Here is a 17,536-nt window from a genome sequence, read left to right as displayed (position 1 = left end):
GCCGACTGCAGATTAAAGAGACAATCAAATTCAGTGGGAACCCCGGTGCCTCTTCATTTTGCAGAATTGGATGCTATTGCTGCTCATTTTCTTCTGGCCTGTCTGTTGAATGTCAGTTAAATTTTCTGTTGAGCTCTTTAAAAAAGAATTTCACAATATTTTTGTCACTTTAGTGCATATGAAGGATCCACAGAGGCTAATCCATACTCAAGCCATAGACTATGATGTGTTCTGCTTCAGGATTTACTCTCAGGAGCCTCCTAACTGGGTCAGTAATCATGAAACATTTTATATATCAAATAGCTGAAAGCTACAAATTGATCATGGCTATTCTATCACTTTTCAAATATTCATTAAGTTCGAGTTAGAAAGGAGATACTTCAAGGAGCAAAAGACCCTGTTACTTTCCCATTAATAATTGAACTAAGTAAATGCAGTATCTTGACTTAGTACAAATCAGATTCCAACAGTTAATTTAAAAAAAAAAACATGCATTGCCAAATACAGCAGTTTCAACTTTAGCTATGACTATACATGATCAAAATGTTTTAAAATCATTTCCCAAAATTCTATTTCTGAAATGAATACCACATTACAAATGTTCAATGAAGAGAGTCAAAATTGAAACTAAAAAGGTATACAGTAAAAACATGGACAAAGAGGGTGACCTTCCCATTGTTGTTTTCACTTGAGAGACTAACCAGGTGCACATGGCAATAGATAAGATCAAAAAACCCCTGCTCCAGATGGATTGCAAGAACAGTTAACTTGAGTAGTCAGCAAAGATTGACAGGGAAGATCATTCCTATAGCAGCATTGGAGATGATGCAATAGCAAAATGCTGACGGGAGGCTTGAGTGATGCATAAATGGCCTATTTCTGCACTGTAGACTAACTATGTCAATGACCACTAAGAACTAGTTGTCACTTCTAGTGGAGTAGTGGAAAACTCCCTACAGCAGCATGAAAGCCAGCTATCACAAATCAGAAAGATAACTTGAGGAATTTTGTCACAGGTAAATTATCTTGAAAACATCTTTAATACAATAAATGAACATTTAACAAGAATTCACACATTACTACAGTGAAAAAGACAAGAAAAATCTGAGGACTTGCCTTAGCATACAACAGACACATGCTAAATCATGGTTTAAAAAAAAAAGTGGTTAAATATGGTAGCTGTAAAACCTAGGCACTTGGGTATTTACAGGTAAATACACAAAGTTGAGTACAGAGTGTTTCTATTCAGAACGGTTATTCATTTAACCAAACAAAAAAGTTACAAACTGGATATAATTCTGTGACTTGAGAAAAATCCATTAACATGTCAATAAATTAGTCTTTTAATTTCATTTAAAACAGCTGATCAGCCACCAGTTCAGATCAACTTTTCCTCTGATATGACTTCAATTTTAAATTATACAGCAGTATTTTTCACCATAGTTCCAAACTACACTCTCTTCATAGGATAGTCATTTACTCTGCATGGATTTTTCCTTTTTCTAAAAAAGATAATTTTGCTTTCATTTAAGAGAAGAAAAACAATATTTCTCACCCTGAAAGGCTGAAATATTGGCCTCAACTTTCAAAAGACTGCATTGATATTTCCCTCCTCCCACTTGCGTAAATGCATGTTTCAGGAATACCAAATTCATTTTGGCTGATTTTATTCCCAAAAAATACATTTAATCTTAAACCCCAGGTCAATTTTTACCCAGTATAAAAATGTTAAATATAAAATCACAAACATGCTTTGGAATATAATTTTAGGAGGACTCTAGAAAATAAACTCTCTTCAGAGGGCCTTCAATTCATATGAAATGGCAGCTTTAAGTTACAGACATCAGTGACTCTTATTGAGGAATCACAACTGACAACCTTGGGGCAGAGAAGACACCATATTATCAATAAAGATATCCACCAAAAGCAACTCTTACAGTGCCTTCTCAGCTTGGAAATGTATGGTGGGGGTAGAAGAGAAAGTAAGGAAATAATTTAAGGTTTTTTTTTGAAGGCTTAGATAGTTTTCCCATCTAATCCACAGATTTCGGCCTGCAAGTTATTTATCCATGCTTTGACACTGATAAATCAGAAAACAGCATGACTTCTGGAAATGCCACCATCTCTATCAAGCACCAATCTTGTTCAACATTCCACACTGGTACCAATTAACCAATAAATTTACCTTCCTCAGTTTTAAAAAAATTAATTAAATCTGAACCACCAAACAGCTGATCTGGAACATACCATGATAACTGACTATGACATTTAAATGTAGTGGAGTTTTACGACAGATGAGTGGTTTGTGCCCAGCCCTGGCATTATGCAATTGTTTATTCTTCAGCTTTTTAAAGCTTGATAAACTTCAAGGAAAAGGCAGGTGGATATGTACAATGGTTTGAAATAAAATAAATGGCAGTTTCTGAAAAAGTCAAACTCCTTTTTGATAGGATTGCATTTTAATTAAACCAACTCGTTTAGTGTCCTTATTACTTGGAACTAGACTATTTTAACCCATTGGGAGGTCACAAGCTTTTAAAAAAAAATTCTTAACTGGTGCTCAAGGATATGGGTATATTTTCCACATTGAAGAGGGACTGTCTCAAATGAAAATGAGGGCATCCATGCAACTAGTCAAAGCAAACATTTAATAAAATGTTTCTGCGGACTCTCCTGTAAGGATTATTTAAAACTCATTCATCCCATCAGCATTTTAATTTCTTCTGAGAACTAGAGTATTATACTTATTTGAACTTTGGGTCTTCTTAAACGACTAAAATTGCTTAGCCTAAATATGCTTTAAAAGCTCGCCAGTACTTGTTTTCATTACTATTTCTTTGTTCAGGAAACTCCTCTAGTTGGTCAAAAAATAAACCGTACTTACACTCCGGACAAAGCAGCAGCAAACACACATCCAATATCCTTTGTAAGTTCTGCAGGAAATGCGCTGTGTAGAAAGTAATCAATAGCTGTAAAAGGGTTATAAACTGTCTTGGCACTTCTAACCAATCTGGAATGCTGTTTTTTGATAGCAGAAAACAGAGTCTTAACCGGGATGCTTGCAATACACAAACCCAACCAGACAGTGCTTTTTCCATGGCAATTTTCACTGGCAAACATTCAGCAAGAACAGGTTTTAAATTTTTAATAAAGGTTTTTAAAGATACTTTATAAAAATGTTATTGTGGAACACACAGCATCATACCTCTTCACAATGCCTTTTCTTGACCCATTCACACCTTACAGTTCTACAAGAGAAAGTCTCAAAAGGATTTCAACAGAGGTGACTCTCTACTGCCATAAATTCTAATAGGCTGCCATGATTATATTCTGTAATGTGACTCTATCCTTTAGTTTTGAGAAAAAGGAATGGTGCATATCAACTGGTTGCCAATTTGACATCACATTGTTAACTTTGGTCAGTAATAACTGACACTGCAAATGAAGTTTTATATATGTAGTCCAGAGCTGGAAAACATTAAAGTTTAATGTTGTGGTTACTCCCTTTTTTATCTCTGGATCTGTCGAACAAAGGCTTGGACCAGTTGGATTAAGGGTTCCTGGCCCTCATGACTCAACTTGGATACAGAGCAGGTGGGTTTGCTTGGAGAAGACAGCAGTAAGACTGCAGCAGGGGAACATGGTGCTCCACGACGGGAATAGCGGGAAATGCTAGACAAAACTGTACTCTGAAACACAATGGAAAAAATAAACAAATAAATGCATGACAAATATTTGAAGAAACATTTAATCTCAAGTTGTATGATCTATATCTTGTACTGCAAGGCTGCTCATTTCTTTCCAATTTGAAACATTAAGCTCTAGAAAATAGTTCTGCTGCATTACTAGTGCAATATCCCACTGTGTGTTCTTACTCCAGGTTCACCTGAAAGTTGACAAACTGGTTATAAATTATGTACCTCATCTCATTCTCTGGCTCCTTTTTGGTAAAAAGCTTTATAAATGACATCTGTATGTTTCAAAGGTGCCTTGAATTATAATCCAGAGTTTACAATACAGTGGGAAGATAACTGACCACCAGTTATCCAAGCCAGCTGGACCTTCCAGTACACATACATAATTATTTCCTCAAACTGAATAGGCCTGATTAACATAAAACAGCAGAATTAGCAGTGATCTGAATTATTCACCTTGCTGAACTATTTAGGATAACATACCAAGTGCTTTAGTGTCCTCTATAGTACAAAGAGGATAGTGCATCTTTCTCATTTGCATTGGTCAGTATGGCTATAGAGTTATACAGCATATCCTGTATTTTCCACAGATTGTGATAATAAAGCAAGTAGCGAACCAGACAATATTCAACCCATAGTTTGGATAATCATATCTCTGATGCAAGAACATTCCAACTCACTGTAACTACATTATGCAGTCTGGGATCCAGGCAGAATTTTTTAAAGCAAACTGACTGCTTATTAGGGTTGAACACAGAAGATAACAGGAGAAAGAGTGTGAACAAGGACCAGAATTGGATACAAACACAAAAGCTCAGGAAGAAAAAAGGAAATTTTACAAATGGAAAATAACCAAAGAAAATAAACAGAAGAGGGTGTCAGAACAATACAAGAATCAACTTTTAATTCATTTCTATACTACACAGCATACTTTCCTCCTTTGATTTTTTTTTGCTGGTGTTGGCAAATAGTCAACAGAATATAATGCATGGATCTCATTTTATAGTTGCACTTAAGTTTTTGCTAACATTGGTGAATGGAAGAAGTTGCACCAAAATGGGGAAGATAGGTTCTCTATAGTAAAACAGTAAACACGAAGAATATTCCTTAAAATACAATAATTTTGGATTACGATTTGTGAAGTTCTTATGAACTCTGCAGGAAATGTTCAAATGAGGAAACAAGAGTTAGATATTAAGCAAATCACATTTTGTGCACAGTACCTAATTGATAAAGAGTTTAAGTACAGTGGTTTGTATGTAATACTAAGAAGTTACCAGCTCTGAACTCAGCTCCTGCTTCATCCTCTGCTTGTCACGCGAGTGAACAGATGGGTCCTTCAGATACCGGACCGCTTGTGAAATCAGCACATAGAAGCAGTTTTCCATTGTGAACATCAGGAGGGACCTTCAACACAAGAGGATATGACTAGCCTTATTAGGGAAGGAAGAAATGGAACTTACATTTATTCAGACTACCTTTAATTTCATGAAATTCAATCTCTGAAGTTATCCGGACATTGCTCATGGAAAACTGGTAGAAATTTGTAAAAGATGTGATAATAAACAATGAACTGAGTAGACTGCAAGAGTTTGTTTCCTGGGAAATTTAAACTAACCCCAAAAAGTATTGATTCATATAAATAGAACTTGCCTCTCATTCTTCACAGCCTAATTAAGTACTTTTGATGTTTAGTTACCGTTATAGAGAGAAGCGTGGCAGATGATTTGCGCACAGTATGGAGTTACATGATCAGCTAATCTGTTTAGGATAAGTGATGGCCAGGACTGGAATAATTTCTGTGCTCTTGTTCAGATCGCACCATAAATCTGTTACCTAAGATGACAGACTGGACTGTTGGTTAATGTCTCATTCAAGAGATGATACTAGACTTCAGACAGTGCAACACTCACTCAGTACGACAATGATGCGTCAGCCTAGATTATGTACGCAACTCTCTGGAGTGGGGCTTCAACCCACAACCTTCTGACTCAGAAGCAAGAGTTCTATCACTGAGCCATGGCTGACACTACCATGTCACATCCATAAAAACCTTCATAGTTTGGGTTTTTGACAGTGGCCTGATTTTTAATAAATATTAGTTTAAAAACACTGCAAGTATAAGCTATTACCGTTTAAGTAAATTACTGATACTTAAAGTTGGGCAAATATAAACCAAAAGAACAGCTGGTATGCATTAAACTACCCTCCTCGATCATAAAACTTTGGCTCTTAGACAAGTATTTTAAGCTATACCACACGTGCAGTCTGGGAACTGCAAATAATTTTTTTTTTAAACAAATCCATCTAATGATTATATTTTACTCATGGTATAAGTTTAATAAGCAAGGAGAGATACAAGTCTCTCCAGTTGTGACGTGGAATACAACAACTCACAACTTTGCCAATTACAGGTTATGCAGCTAGCTTCACATACCAAAACATTTATCATCTCTAATTCCTGGCCACAACAGAAACTTTACATCTTTAGGTATTTTAGGTATTTGTTTATCTTGGGCTTGGAATGTGCTAATATTTCCCCACTACCCCCCACCCCACCTCCTTGTTATTACAATGGTGTGTTTATAAAAATGAACCAACATACTCTCTCAGAACAAAAGGCAGACCCCGTACTAGAAGGCAGGATGCAGTGAGGAGACATGCACACACTTGGGAATGGGCCTTAACCACCGGAGCTGTGCCAGATGGAATCAGTGGATAACCACATTGTTTACTATAGTTCATGACACATAAAATTGGAACAATGCACAGATTATCCCTTGTTACATGTTAACCTGAAAAAAAAAGCTCAAGTTTGTGATAAAAAGGGGCCAACTGAGCATCTAAAATAGTTCACACTTAAGATTATCTAAATTAATTGCCGGGTATCAGCAACCCAGAAGTCAAGAGTTCAAATGCCACAGTGCAAGATGTGAAATTAAATTCAATAAATCTAGCAAACCATGGTTAGCACCAGAATAAGTGATCTTGAATGCCAGATTGTTGTAAAAAAAATCCAACTAGTTCATAAACATTCTTTAGGTAGGGGAAACTGCCATCATTGTTGGGTCTGGCCTACATGTGACTAATCCACACTATGTGTATTTGACTTTTGGTGCCATCTAAAGTGGCCTAGCAAGCCACTCAGTTGTGCAGAATAAGGGATGTGCAGTTCCCAGTGACAGGTGCTGCATTTGTTTTAAAAATTCAGGCTAACAGTTTACAAGATACACAACCATCATAACTATACCTGTATTTCAGACATTGGCCAAATCATTGAGTTTCAATAACTATGAAATTACTAGGAAAAGATGTGCCTACAGAGCCTAGAGTTTGGATTTTCTCCTACAGTGCTTGGTGGGACACAAATGTTTATCTCACACTTGGGCATAAAATGCACACAATTTTCCCACCTACAGTGGTAAATCTATGCACTGGTGCTGAATAGAAAATAGTCTTTTGTCATTGCATAGATCTACCACTGTAGGCCACAACATATACAATTATATAACAAGTGTACAGAACTAGCAACATTATAGAGATGAATAAATACAGGTGCAAAACAGATTTGTTCCTCCATTGTTTCAGAAGTTATTTGATGCCACAAGTGAAATCTGTGCAAGCTAATTTTGCATCACAAGGAAGGATAAAGATGTACAGCTGGATTGATTTTGTCGCAAATGTTCATTTGATAATACCTGCATCATTAACTTTACTACAAGTTTTGTTTTAATTTGTCAAACATAATTTCTACTTCTCGATGGTTAACTATAACCATTTTATCAATTCATAACCAGAGCCTTACTGGAGAATAATCATTCAGTGGGAAACTGTCTGCAACAAGTATCCCAACAGAGAGAGTATATAAAAGACAGCTGTAATCAAGGCTCGGCTTATGCATGGAGCCTGATTTATACACTGAATGTTTCAGATTTCCCCCAAAGCAGGGCAGCAAACTTAGTGAAATGTTTGATTTAGTTTGTTCCCAAATAGCCTTAATTAACTGTGTTTGTTTTTCCTGATAGACTATCACCCAAACAAACTTCACTCAATGCTGGTGAGATACTGCAGCTGGCAGTGAAATGTTTTAAGAGTTTGCTTCTTGGAAGCTAAAATCTAAGAGATAGGCTGCCTTCTTTAAACTTACTTTAATGACTTTGTCTCTTCAGGTGAAGTTAGCGGTCTCATATTCAGCGACATTGGCTCCTTCTTCTTATCAATCTAGAAAGAATGAAACACATCCAAGGAAAGACACAAAAATATAGCTCGCCATGCTAGAATGTCAGTGCGTGAATATTCTATTTGAACTGTAGTCTGTGTATTTAGGTGGCAGGTTTAGTTTTTTTCCTTCCTTGAGCTCCACTTATGGCTGCTGCCTTCTACTACATCACTCCGGTGGTCCTTCTAGACAAGTCAGTCTGAACAGGCTATTCAATAATGCACCAAAACAACTGAGTAGATCCTGAACTTGCTCATGATCCACACTTGATAACCATTAGAAGCAGCAACCTCAACTGACTTTCATCCTTACCTATTTTCGGGACTTTCAGACCAACTGAAGCTCTTAATATTTTGACCTCAAAGAATCTCTGAAAAAAATGTAGCACTTACATACCAGAGTTCTCTCTTTATTAGGTCTTTTGACTACAAATTACAAAAAATTGCTGCTGTAGGCGCTCAGTATGAGAAAGTGTTAGACAACATAAGGAAAAGGTGAGCTTTTCCTGAAACTCATTGTTTTTTGTGATTACTCATGATTTGACACAAAGGATAACATGAGTTATGCATCTGTTCTTCCCATATTCTACATGGGTGGGGAAGAATTAATTTTTAATAAGGTACGTTGAATGATAGTTTGTGATTAGTGGGAGATGTTATCACCCACAGGTTCAAGTTAAACCTCATATGTGCAGTTAATAGGCTAAACTGAATCTTTTAAATAGAAATTAGCACATCTTCCATGGCATTGCTTACAGTATAAAACAGCATATCCTGTGATTTAAACGACAGGAACATTATACCTTAAATGTATTATTCTGCTGTTACGATAAGGCTGTCATTAATGTGTCTTTAAGGACTGCTACATAGATAAATCCTGAGATCAATTATAGGCAATTTTCCTGAGGCAGATCCTGAGATCAGTTAGACCATATTTCATTTCAGTGGGAAATTTTCTACAATGGCAAATGCATGCAAATCCCCAACACAAAATGCCTTGCTTCCTTTCTTTTAAAATTATGCTCAGCAATTTGTATACATGACTGACACATTTGAAAATAAACCTACGAAATGGACAGTTTAGCCACACGCAAGGAACACAAACAAAACTAATGGCTGACAGTGCATTCTGTTTACATCAAAAAGCTGAAAAACTGAAAATAGGTGATCAACAAAGCTTATTCTTGGAAGTTCCTGATGGTTCAGTCAGTAAATGTACCATCTGGTATAATACCAAGTCATTCAGGTTAAGAATGACGGGTGTTTGACCCCCAAGCTGTGCTGAGTTACCTGATCTCGGCAGGGGTAGCAATACTAGCATTACAATTTGGCAGTATCTGCAGTAAGCTTTGCTGAAAACGTGAATGTTTAGTAAGGATATCTGGTAACCTCTTCAGTCAATTAGTCTACTGATGATCACAGCCAAGGCTCATGCAAGACAAATGACCATCTGGATGATGTACTGGAAGCTTGCCAGTAGTTGTGGAACTACTCCAGCGAGCATCACTGATTGGATAATGTAGAAAATTAGATATAGTGAAGACAGTATGGCTTAATTACTTCAAGAAAGCAGCTGGTAACCTCAAGATATTGTGGCAAAATGAAAACAAACCACAGAAGCAATTTTAGTAACCCTGAAAAAGTGAACGTAGGATATCTGTGGTCTAAATTTTCAGCTATCACTGTTTCACACATCATTGGATTTCCACATTAAGGTCATACCTCCTCAGCCTCTTACCTCTCCCTGCATGTTCAAGACAACATTCACAGTTGCTAACAGAGTACCAAATGACGGAGCAACATCAGAATCAAATGCTGGAGTAGTAAAGTTCAGGACAAACAGCATATCATATTCGGCCAGATCCAGAGACTGTGGAAATAAAATAAATTCATTCAGAACAATGGAAAGGACATGTATCAGGACAAATGGGGGTCCTGTCACCCAGTAGGCGAGATTCCAGCAGTATGATTTTTCTTAGCCCATAAAATGCCTACCAGGTATGCTCCATTTAATAGGTGAGCCAATAACTGGTAAGTTACAGAAGTAGATTAAGTGAATTAAAATCTTAATGCACAATGAACAAGCGCACTCAACCTCCCACTAGCAATGGCACTTGCATTTCCTAACCGGGCTTTAAGGAACGACGAGGAAAACTTATATGGAACATGGTCGAATCATACAGCGCAAATGTGTTCTATCAAGTCAAACAAGCAACAAATAATACATTTGCTGGTATAATTTTGAACAGAAAATGACAAAAATATGTTACTTTCAAGAGCAAATTATTTTTTCATAATAGAGGCACTGCAGCTTCAAATTGTTGAGACACCAAACAACTATGTTAAACTGTCTTGGTGAATGGGTCCAGATTCTTCCTCGTATCCACAAAGTTAGTGGTAGTGATTTAAATACAGTCCAACATTGGAGTTTACCTCAGCTGGAATTGAATACCGTGTGCATTAGTGATTTGACTGGGAGTAGCAATCGCTTAATCAAACAAGGTCACCACTTCAAATCCGTGATGCATTTATTTTTTTATTTTACTTCAAAAGAAAAATACAGGTACAGTATACTCAAAGGCAGAAAAAGTAGGGTGAACATCATGGTATGCAATGAGTGTTGCCGGCATTAGGGAAAAGCAGGAGAATTAAGGTGTCTATAAATAAGGTCACCACTCCTCTTGGGCTAGGGAATCAAGTTGCCAATCTGTTCAGAATACCAGCTTTCAGTTTTGCAGTGTCCGACTATGCACTGGGAATCTCAGTACCCAAGAATTTCTAAACTGAGCACATTCATACTTAATATCAGCCATGCTGTGTTTGTTTCATATGAAGAATACATGGGCAATAATTATTTACCTGGTCCAGCAGTATCTGGGAGAGATCAGGAGTAAAGTGTCGAACAGCTGCCAATGTTTTACTCAGAATTCGGAGTAGACTGGACTGCACTTTCAGCAGTGCACGCTGCTCCATTTCCTCCTTTTCTGTGTTTTGTTGTTTTGTTGGAGTCTGAGTAGGTTTTGGTTGCTGAGGGACAATTGAAGATGGAATAGTGTCTCCATTCTTCACCTGTGGGATGCAATCATATTTGATGAAATTACTGTACGTTTTCTCCTATAGAATTTGCCTCCCTGCCAAATACGATCATCTATAATAGCAAGAACTACAAATATCAGCAGTCAATTTTCTGTTAACAGTTGCCAATTGACTTCATTCAATCCCCATGTTCTTGCTGCAAGATGGAATTTAAACATTGTCCTTTTTTTAAAAAAAGGGAAAAATGCAGTGTAACTGGAAAAAGAGTTTTGAAAAGCGGCAGCTAAAATGTAACATTGTGCAGGCATTCAAAATAGTAAACAGGACAGACAGTAAATTTACAACATTACTTCAAGTAAAACTGTAGGCATTTTTACACAATAGAAAGGTTATTGACTAGAAATGTGCATCCCCCTCTGTCGGCTGCATTCCATAGTGTAACCGGCCCATCTTCCACCTGCCTGGTAGGCCACAAAGAAAATTGTCATGATAAGAGAGCCAGTTTTAGTAGACAAATATTAATTAGATATTCACCCTTGTAAAACCTGGGAGAATCTATCTCATCCCAATGAGTGGCCCTGTATGACCTTTTCTTGATTAAAATTACAAAGTATGTAGCAAATTTCTACATTTATGGACGTCTGTGAATTGAAACTACTCCAACTCATTTTTATGCATGACTGCAGTTCTGCCTATGGGTGACTGGATTTAAATGTATGCTGCAAGCACAAGAACATTGATCCCTGCCCTGTTTCAACTTCTTTCCTCTATGGCAACTTCCTTTCAGCTAGAAACATAAACTGTTATATATCTAATAAAATTTCAGAAATTTCCACTACTTACCTCCGGCTGACTTTCCCCCTCTCCTCCTCCTTGGAAGACGCCAACTCCCTCACTGACTTTTATTGGCAGTCACCCTACGGCCATTATTCATGTGTATGCTTCGATGGTGAGTGCTCACTGTGGAAGATAACCAAACCAAACCCTGTCCCAAGCTGAAAGTCCCACGTACCTCCGGGTAGGGCTGCTGTACACCAAGAACAGAACCTGGATTGCTGATTCTGCCCAGACCAGTGGAACATGCATCCTGTGCCACATGAGAATGCCAGGACTCTTCCCATGTCCCGGACAACCATAGGTGCAAAAGTGTTATCAGCTGGAGGAGCTTGAGCTCTGGGTTTCGGAGCTTGAGCAACAGCTGACATCACTGTGGTCCATCTGCAAGGATGAGTGCTTCGTGGATAGCAGTAGGGACTGGGTGACTGCCAGCCAAAAAAAGAGCAGATAGGTGGTTCAGCAAACCCTGAGAGCATCTTGCTTTCTAAGCAATATCTGGTTCTGAATACCGATGGGAAAGGGGGTTCCTCTGGGGAGTGCAGCCAGAGGCAAGACCATAGCACCATTGATGACTCAGCTGTAGAGGGAAGGAAAAGGGTCGAGAGCGCAATATTTATAGGGAATTCCATAGTTAGGGGAACATACAGGTGTTTCTGTGGTAGCAGACACAATTCCAGGATGGCATGCTGACTCCCTGGTTCCACGGTCAAGGATATCACTGAGCAGCTGCAGAACATTCTGCAACAGGAGGGTGAACAGCCAGATGTCATGGTCCATATGATACCATTGACATGGGTAGAAAAGGGCTGAGATCCCGCAGGCAGATTTTAAGGAATTAGTAAAGAGATTAAGAAGCAGGACCTCAAATGTAATAATCTCAGGAGTACTCCTGGTGCCACATGCTAATGAGTACAGAAATAGGAGGTTAGAGCAGATGAATGCGTGGCTGGAGAGATGGTGCAGGAGGCAGGGCTTTTAGATTCTTGAGGCATTGAGAGTGGTTTTTGTTTGTTGTTGTTTCAGATTTCCATTTTCAGATGAGCTGAGGGCACAGAGTGACACGTGAAAGAATGATTTATTTAACTATTACTGAAACATGGCTGAAAGAGGGGCAGGAATAGCAGCTTAATGTTCCTGGTTACAGGGTTTTCAAACGAGAGAGGGGGGAATAAAAATGGTGGCAGGGTGGTAATATTGTCGAAAGAAACAATTACAGTCGTGAGAAGGGATGATATGTTAGAGGGATCACTAAATCAGGCTATATGGGTTGAACTAAGGAACAAAAAAGGGGCAATTCACATTGCTGGGCGTGTACTAAAGACCTCGAAACAGTCTGAGGGAGATCGAAGAGCAAATCTGTAGACAAATTTCTGTCAAATGTAAAAACAGTAATGTAAGGCAGGTGGAAGGAGTATCAATGGGAGAGCACTTTTGTGATAGTGATCTAAATTCAGTTAGATTTAACAGTTATGGTAAAGGCTCCAGGGAACAGCTATTTGCAGGTAAATCGTGACTGAGCAATGGGAAGCATTCAAGAGCGTCAGGGTAAATATGTTCCCACAAAGAATAAGGGTAAGACAAGGTGCAAAGAGGGTAAGACAAGGCAAAAAAAAAATAGAAGCTTCTGTCAGATACCAAGAGCTTAATATTGCAGAAAGCCTGGAAGAGTACAGAAAGTATAGGGCATGGAAAAATACTGGCAGGTGAATGCAAGGAAAATCCAAATACGTTTTATAAGTACACAAACAGCAAGAGGATAACTAAGGAAAAAGTAGGGCCTATTAGGGACCAAAAAGGTAACCTATGCCTGGAGGCAGAGAATATGGGTTAAGGTTCTTAATGAATACTTTGCGGCTGTCTTCACAAAAGAGTTGGGGCGGGGTGGGGGTGATGATGACATTGCAGTAGAGGAAGAAGAATGTGAAATATTGAATGGGATAAACATTGTAAGACAGGAAGTGCTAAAGGGCTTGACCTCTTTGAAAGTAGATAAATCACCAGGCCCAGATGAAATATATTTCAGATTGCTAAATGAAGCAAGGGAGAAAATTGCGGAGGCTCTGACCATCATATTTAAATCCTCCCCGGCTACAGGGGTGGTGCTAGAGGACTGTCTATGTTGTACCGTTGGTTAAAAAGCAGGAAGGGATTATCTGAGTAATTACAGGCCAGTTAGCTTAACTTTGGTTGTGGGCAAATTACTGGAATCAATTCCATGGGACAGTATAAACCTTAATTTAGAAAGGCATAGATCAATCAAGGATTTGTTAAGGGAAGGTGATGTCTGACTAACTTCATTGAATTTTTTTGAGGAAATGACAGGTAGGGTTGATGAGGTCAGTGCGGAGGATGTGGTCTACATGGATTTTAACAAGGCTTTTGACAAGGTCCTACATGGCAGGCTGATCAAAAAATGAAAGCCCCGAGAATCTAAGGGTGCATGGCAAATTGGATCCAAAACTGGCTTAGTGGCAGGAAGCAAAGAGTAATGGCTCACAGGTATTTTTGTGACTGGAAGGCTGTTACCAGTGGGGTCCCGCAGGACTCAGTACTCCATCCCTTGCTTTTTGTAGTTTATATTAATGATTCAGACTCAAATGCAGGGGGCATGATAACGAAGTTTGCAGATCATACAAAATTTGGGCATGTGGTTGACAGTGAGGAGAAAAGCTTTAGTCTGCAGGAAGATCTAGGTGGTCTGGTCAGTTGGGCAGAAAAACTGAAAATGGAATTCAATCCGGAGAAGTGTGAGGTAATGCATTTTTAGAGGTGCAACAAGGTAAGGAATACACAATATGAGAGGATACTGTGGAGGAACAGAGGGATCTTGGAATGTATGTCCACAGATCCTTAAAGGTAGGTCGATAAGTTGGTTAAGGCGGCATATGGCATGGTTTCTTTTATTAGCCAAGGCACAGAATATAAGAGCAGGGAGGTTATGCTAGAACTGTATACAACACTAATTAGACTATAGCTTGAGTACTGCGCACAGTGCTGGTCACATTACAGGAAAGATGCGATTGCACCAAAGAGGATGCAGAGGAGATTAACGAGGATGTTGCAGGACTGGAAAATTTTAGCTCTGAGGAAAGATTGGATAGGCTGGGATTGCTTTCCTTGGAACAGAGGAGGCTGACGGGTGACTTAATTGACGCGTATAATATTATGAGGAGCCTAGATAGAGCAAGTGGTGACGACCTATTTACCTTAGCAGAGGGGTCAAAAACCAGTGGCATTAATTTAAACTAATTGGTTGAAGGATCAGAGGGAAGATAGGGAAACATTTTTTCACCCAAAAGGTGATAGGGATCTGGAACTCACTGCCTGAAAGAGTGGTAGAGGCAGAAACTCACACACATTTAAAAAATACTTGGATGTCTACTGGAACAGCAGTGACCTGCAGGGCTGGGGACCTAGTGCAGGAAGGTGGGATTGGCGTGGTTAGCTCTTCCATCAGCAAAAACCCCGAGACAGGAAGTTAACCTCTGAGCTGCAGGGACAAATGAAAGGATGTGTTTTTCTATTTTGGTCAGCTGGTTTTAAAACTGATCCATTAGAAAAGGTTAACAAGCAGATTGCCAACAGGATAGTTATGTCATTTCATTCACAAAACCCATAGCTCAAAATTCAAATGCCCACACAAAGCCATTACTCAAACTGCACAAATCATGTTGCATGTGGTGAGCTAAGGTATTTAAAATTTACGCTGTCTTAAATACCATTAACCACATACTTTTTGAAAAGCCTGCTTTAACTGTTTGACACTTCACAAATAAGTTTCTTTTAATTGGGTTTTGACTACGTACTGACCTGAAGATAGTGTTGAAGCACTTTGGGGCTGTGAAGCAGAAAAGTGCATGTCTGGCATAAGTAACATAGGTTGACCTGTAATACACAGAACAAGTGGTTAACTACAACAATAATACTTTCCCCCACAAATCTCATTTGTCCTGGACTAGTGATGAGGGTAAAAAAAACGTCAGAGTCTTGTTCCTGATTACATCTGATCAGCACACTAAAACAGTACAACAGAATTTCAGTTTTGAATTATTCTGGATTACACTTCATCTGAGTTAAAGCATACCTGCACATCTCTAAGGAGCTGCGGCAGATGAAAACGCCACTCTTTGATGAAATTGGAGAGTTGAAGAATGAACCCAACTGTGTGATCAACTTCATCAAGGCAAGCCAGACTCTGCACCTTCCGAACTGCATCCAAGCACTATGGAAGAACAAAAATGACAGATGTACTGATGCACGTAACAAAATAAAGAGAGTTTAACAAGCCCTTCTCTTCTTCATTTAAAAATAATCTAACACCAGCTAAAAATTAAAAGCAATGTTCTCCTTCAACGATGTCTTTCATGCCAACTCAGGATGAACAGTTAGAAAGCAACCAGTGGTGAGACAACATAACTACACATTTAAGGCCATGATATTCTTCTGCAAAGTGCACCATCTAGTGGCCTGGAGGATATCCACCAAATTGCATCTGAACTATCTTCTTCTTTGGCTTGGTTCCGAAGGGGGGTCACTGACCCGAAACGTTAACTCTGCTTCTCTTTCCACAGATGCTGCCAGACCTGCTGAGTGATTCCAGCGTTTCTTGTTTTTGTTTCAGATTTCCAGCATCCGCAGTATTTTGCTTTTATTCTTCTTTGGCTTCCTTGTCTCAAGAGACAATGGGCAAGCAAGCGCCTGAAGGTGGTCAGTGGTTTGTGAAACAGCACCTGGAGTGGCTATAAAGGCCAATACTAGAGTGACAGACTCTTCCACAGGCGCTGTAGATAAAATGGTTGTCGGGGCTGTTACATAGTTGGCTCTCTCCTTGCGCTTCTGTTTTTTCCTGCCAACAGCTAAGTCTCTTGGACTCGCCACTCTTTAGCCCCGCCTTTATGGCTATCTGCCAGCTCTGGCGATCACTGGCAACTGACACCCACGACTTGTGATCAATGTCACAGGACTTCATGTCGCGTTTGCAGACGTCTTTAAAGCGGAGACATGGACGGCCGGTGGCTCTGATACCTGTGACAAGCTCGCTGTACAATATGTCCTTGGGGATCCTGCTATCTTCCATGCGGCTCACATGGCCAAGCCATCTCAAGCGCCACTGGCTCAGTGGGGTGTATATGCTGGGGATGTTGGCTGCCTCGAGGACTTATGTATTGGAGATACGGTCCTGCCATCTGATGCCAAGTATTCTCCAGAGGCAGCGAAGATGGAATGAATTGAGACATCGCTCTTGGCTAACATAATGTTGTCCAAGCCTCGCTGCCATAGAGCAAGGTACTGAGGACACAGGCTTGATACACTCAGACTTCTGTGTTCTGTGTTAGTGCGCCATTTTCCCACACTCTCTTTGCCAGTCTGGACATAGCAGCGGACGCCTTTCCCATGCACTTGTTGATTTCTGCATCGAGAGTCAGGTTACTGGTGATAGTTGAGCCTAGGTAGGTGAACTCCTGAACCACTTCCAGAGCGTGGCCGCCGATATTGATGGATGGAGCATTTCTGACGTCCAGTCCCAAGATGTTAGTTTTCTTGAGGCTGATGGTTAGGCCAAAATCGTTGCAGGCAGCCATAATCCTGTCGATGAGTCTCTGCAGACACTCTTTTCTGTGTGGGATGTTACTGCAGCATCGTCAGCAAAGAGGAGTTCCCTGATGAGGACCTTCTGTACTCCGTACCTCTAAGACGGGCAAGGTTGAACAACCTGCCATCTGATCTTGTGTGGAGGAAAATTCCTTCTT

At 39.5% G+C, this 17,536-nt stretch overlaps 1 protein-coding gene across 4 annotated transcripts in view; it reads right to left on the bottom strand.

The window, feature by feature from the left end:
* Positions 1 to 1,021: 1,021 nt before the first annotated feature.
* The window catches only part of nup188 (nucleoporin 188), a 93,472-nt gene continuing 76,957 nt past the window's right edge, over positions 1,022 to 17,536 (bottom strand). For all 4 annotated transcript variants that reach the window (XM_068012315.1, XM_068012318.1, XM_068012316.1 and 1 more), the window contains 7 exons: positions 15,871 to 16,008; positions 15,597 to 15,671; positions 10,773 to 10,982; positions 9,652 to 9,783; positions 7,843 to 7,916; positions 4,973 to 5,102; positions 1,022 to 3,689 (listed from right to left, as the gene is read on the bottom strand). In XM_068012315.1, coding sequence (XP_067868416.1) covers positions 3,510 to 3,689; positions 4,973 to 5,102; positions 7,843 to 7,916; positions 9,652 to 9,783; positions 10,773 to 10,982; positions 15,597 to 15,671; positions 15,871 to 16,008 — 939 coding nt within the window. In that variant the 3' untranslated portion in view covers positions 1,022 to 3,509. The remainder of the gene's footprint in view (positions 3,690 to 4,972; positions 5,103 to 7,842; positions 7,917 to 9,651; positions 9,784 to 10,772; positions 10,983 to 15,596; positions 15,672 to 15,870; positions 16,009 to 17,536) is intronic.

This window comes from Heterodontus francisci, chromosome 32, assembly GCF_036365525.1.
Source record: "Heterodontus francisci isolate sHetFra1 chromosome 32, sHetFra1.hap1, whole genome shotgun sequence".
In the NCBI taxonomy this organism is placed as follows: Eukaryota; Metazoa; Chordata; class Chondrichthyes; order Heterodontiformes; family Heterodontidae; genus Heterodontus; species Heterodontus francisci.
The sequence above is the reverse complement of the archived record's forward strand: the minus strand, read 5'-3'. Positions and strand labels throughout refer to the sequence as shown.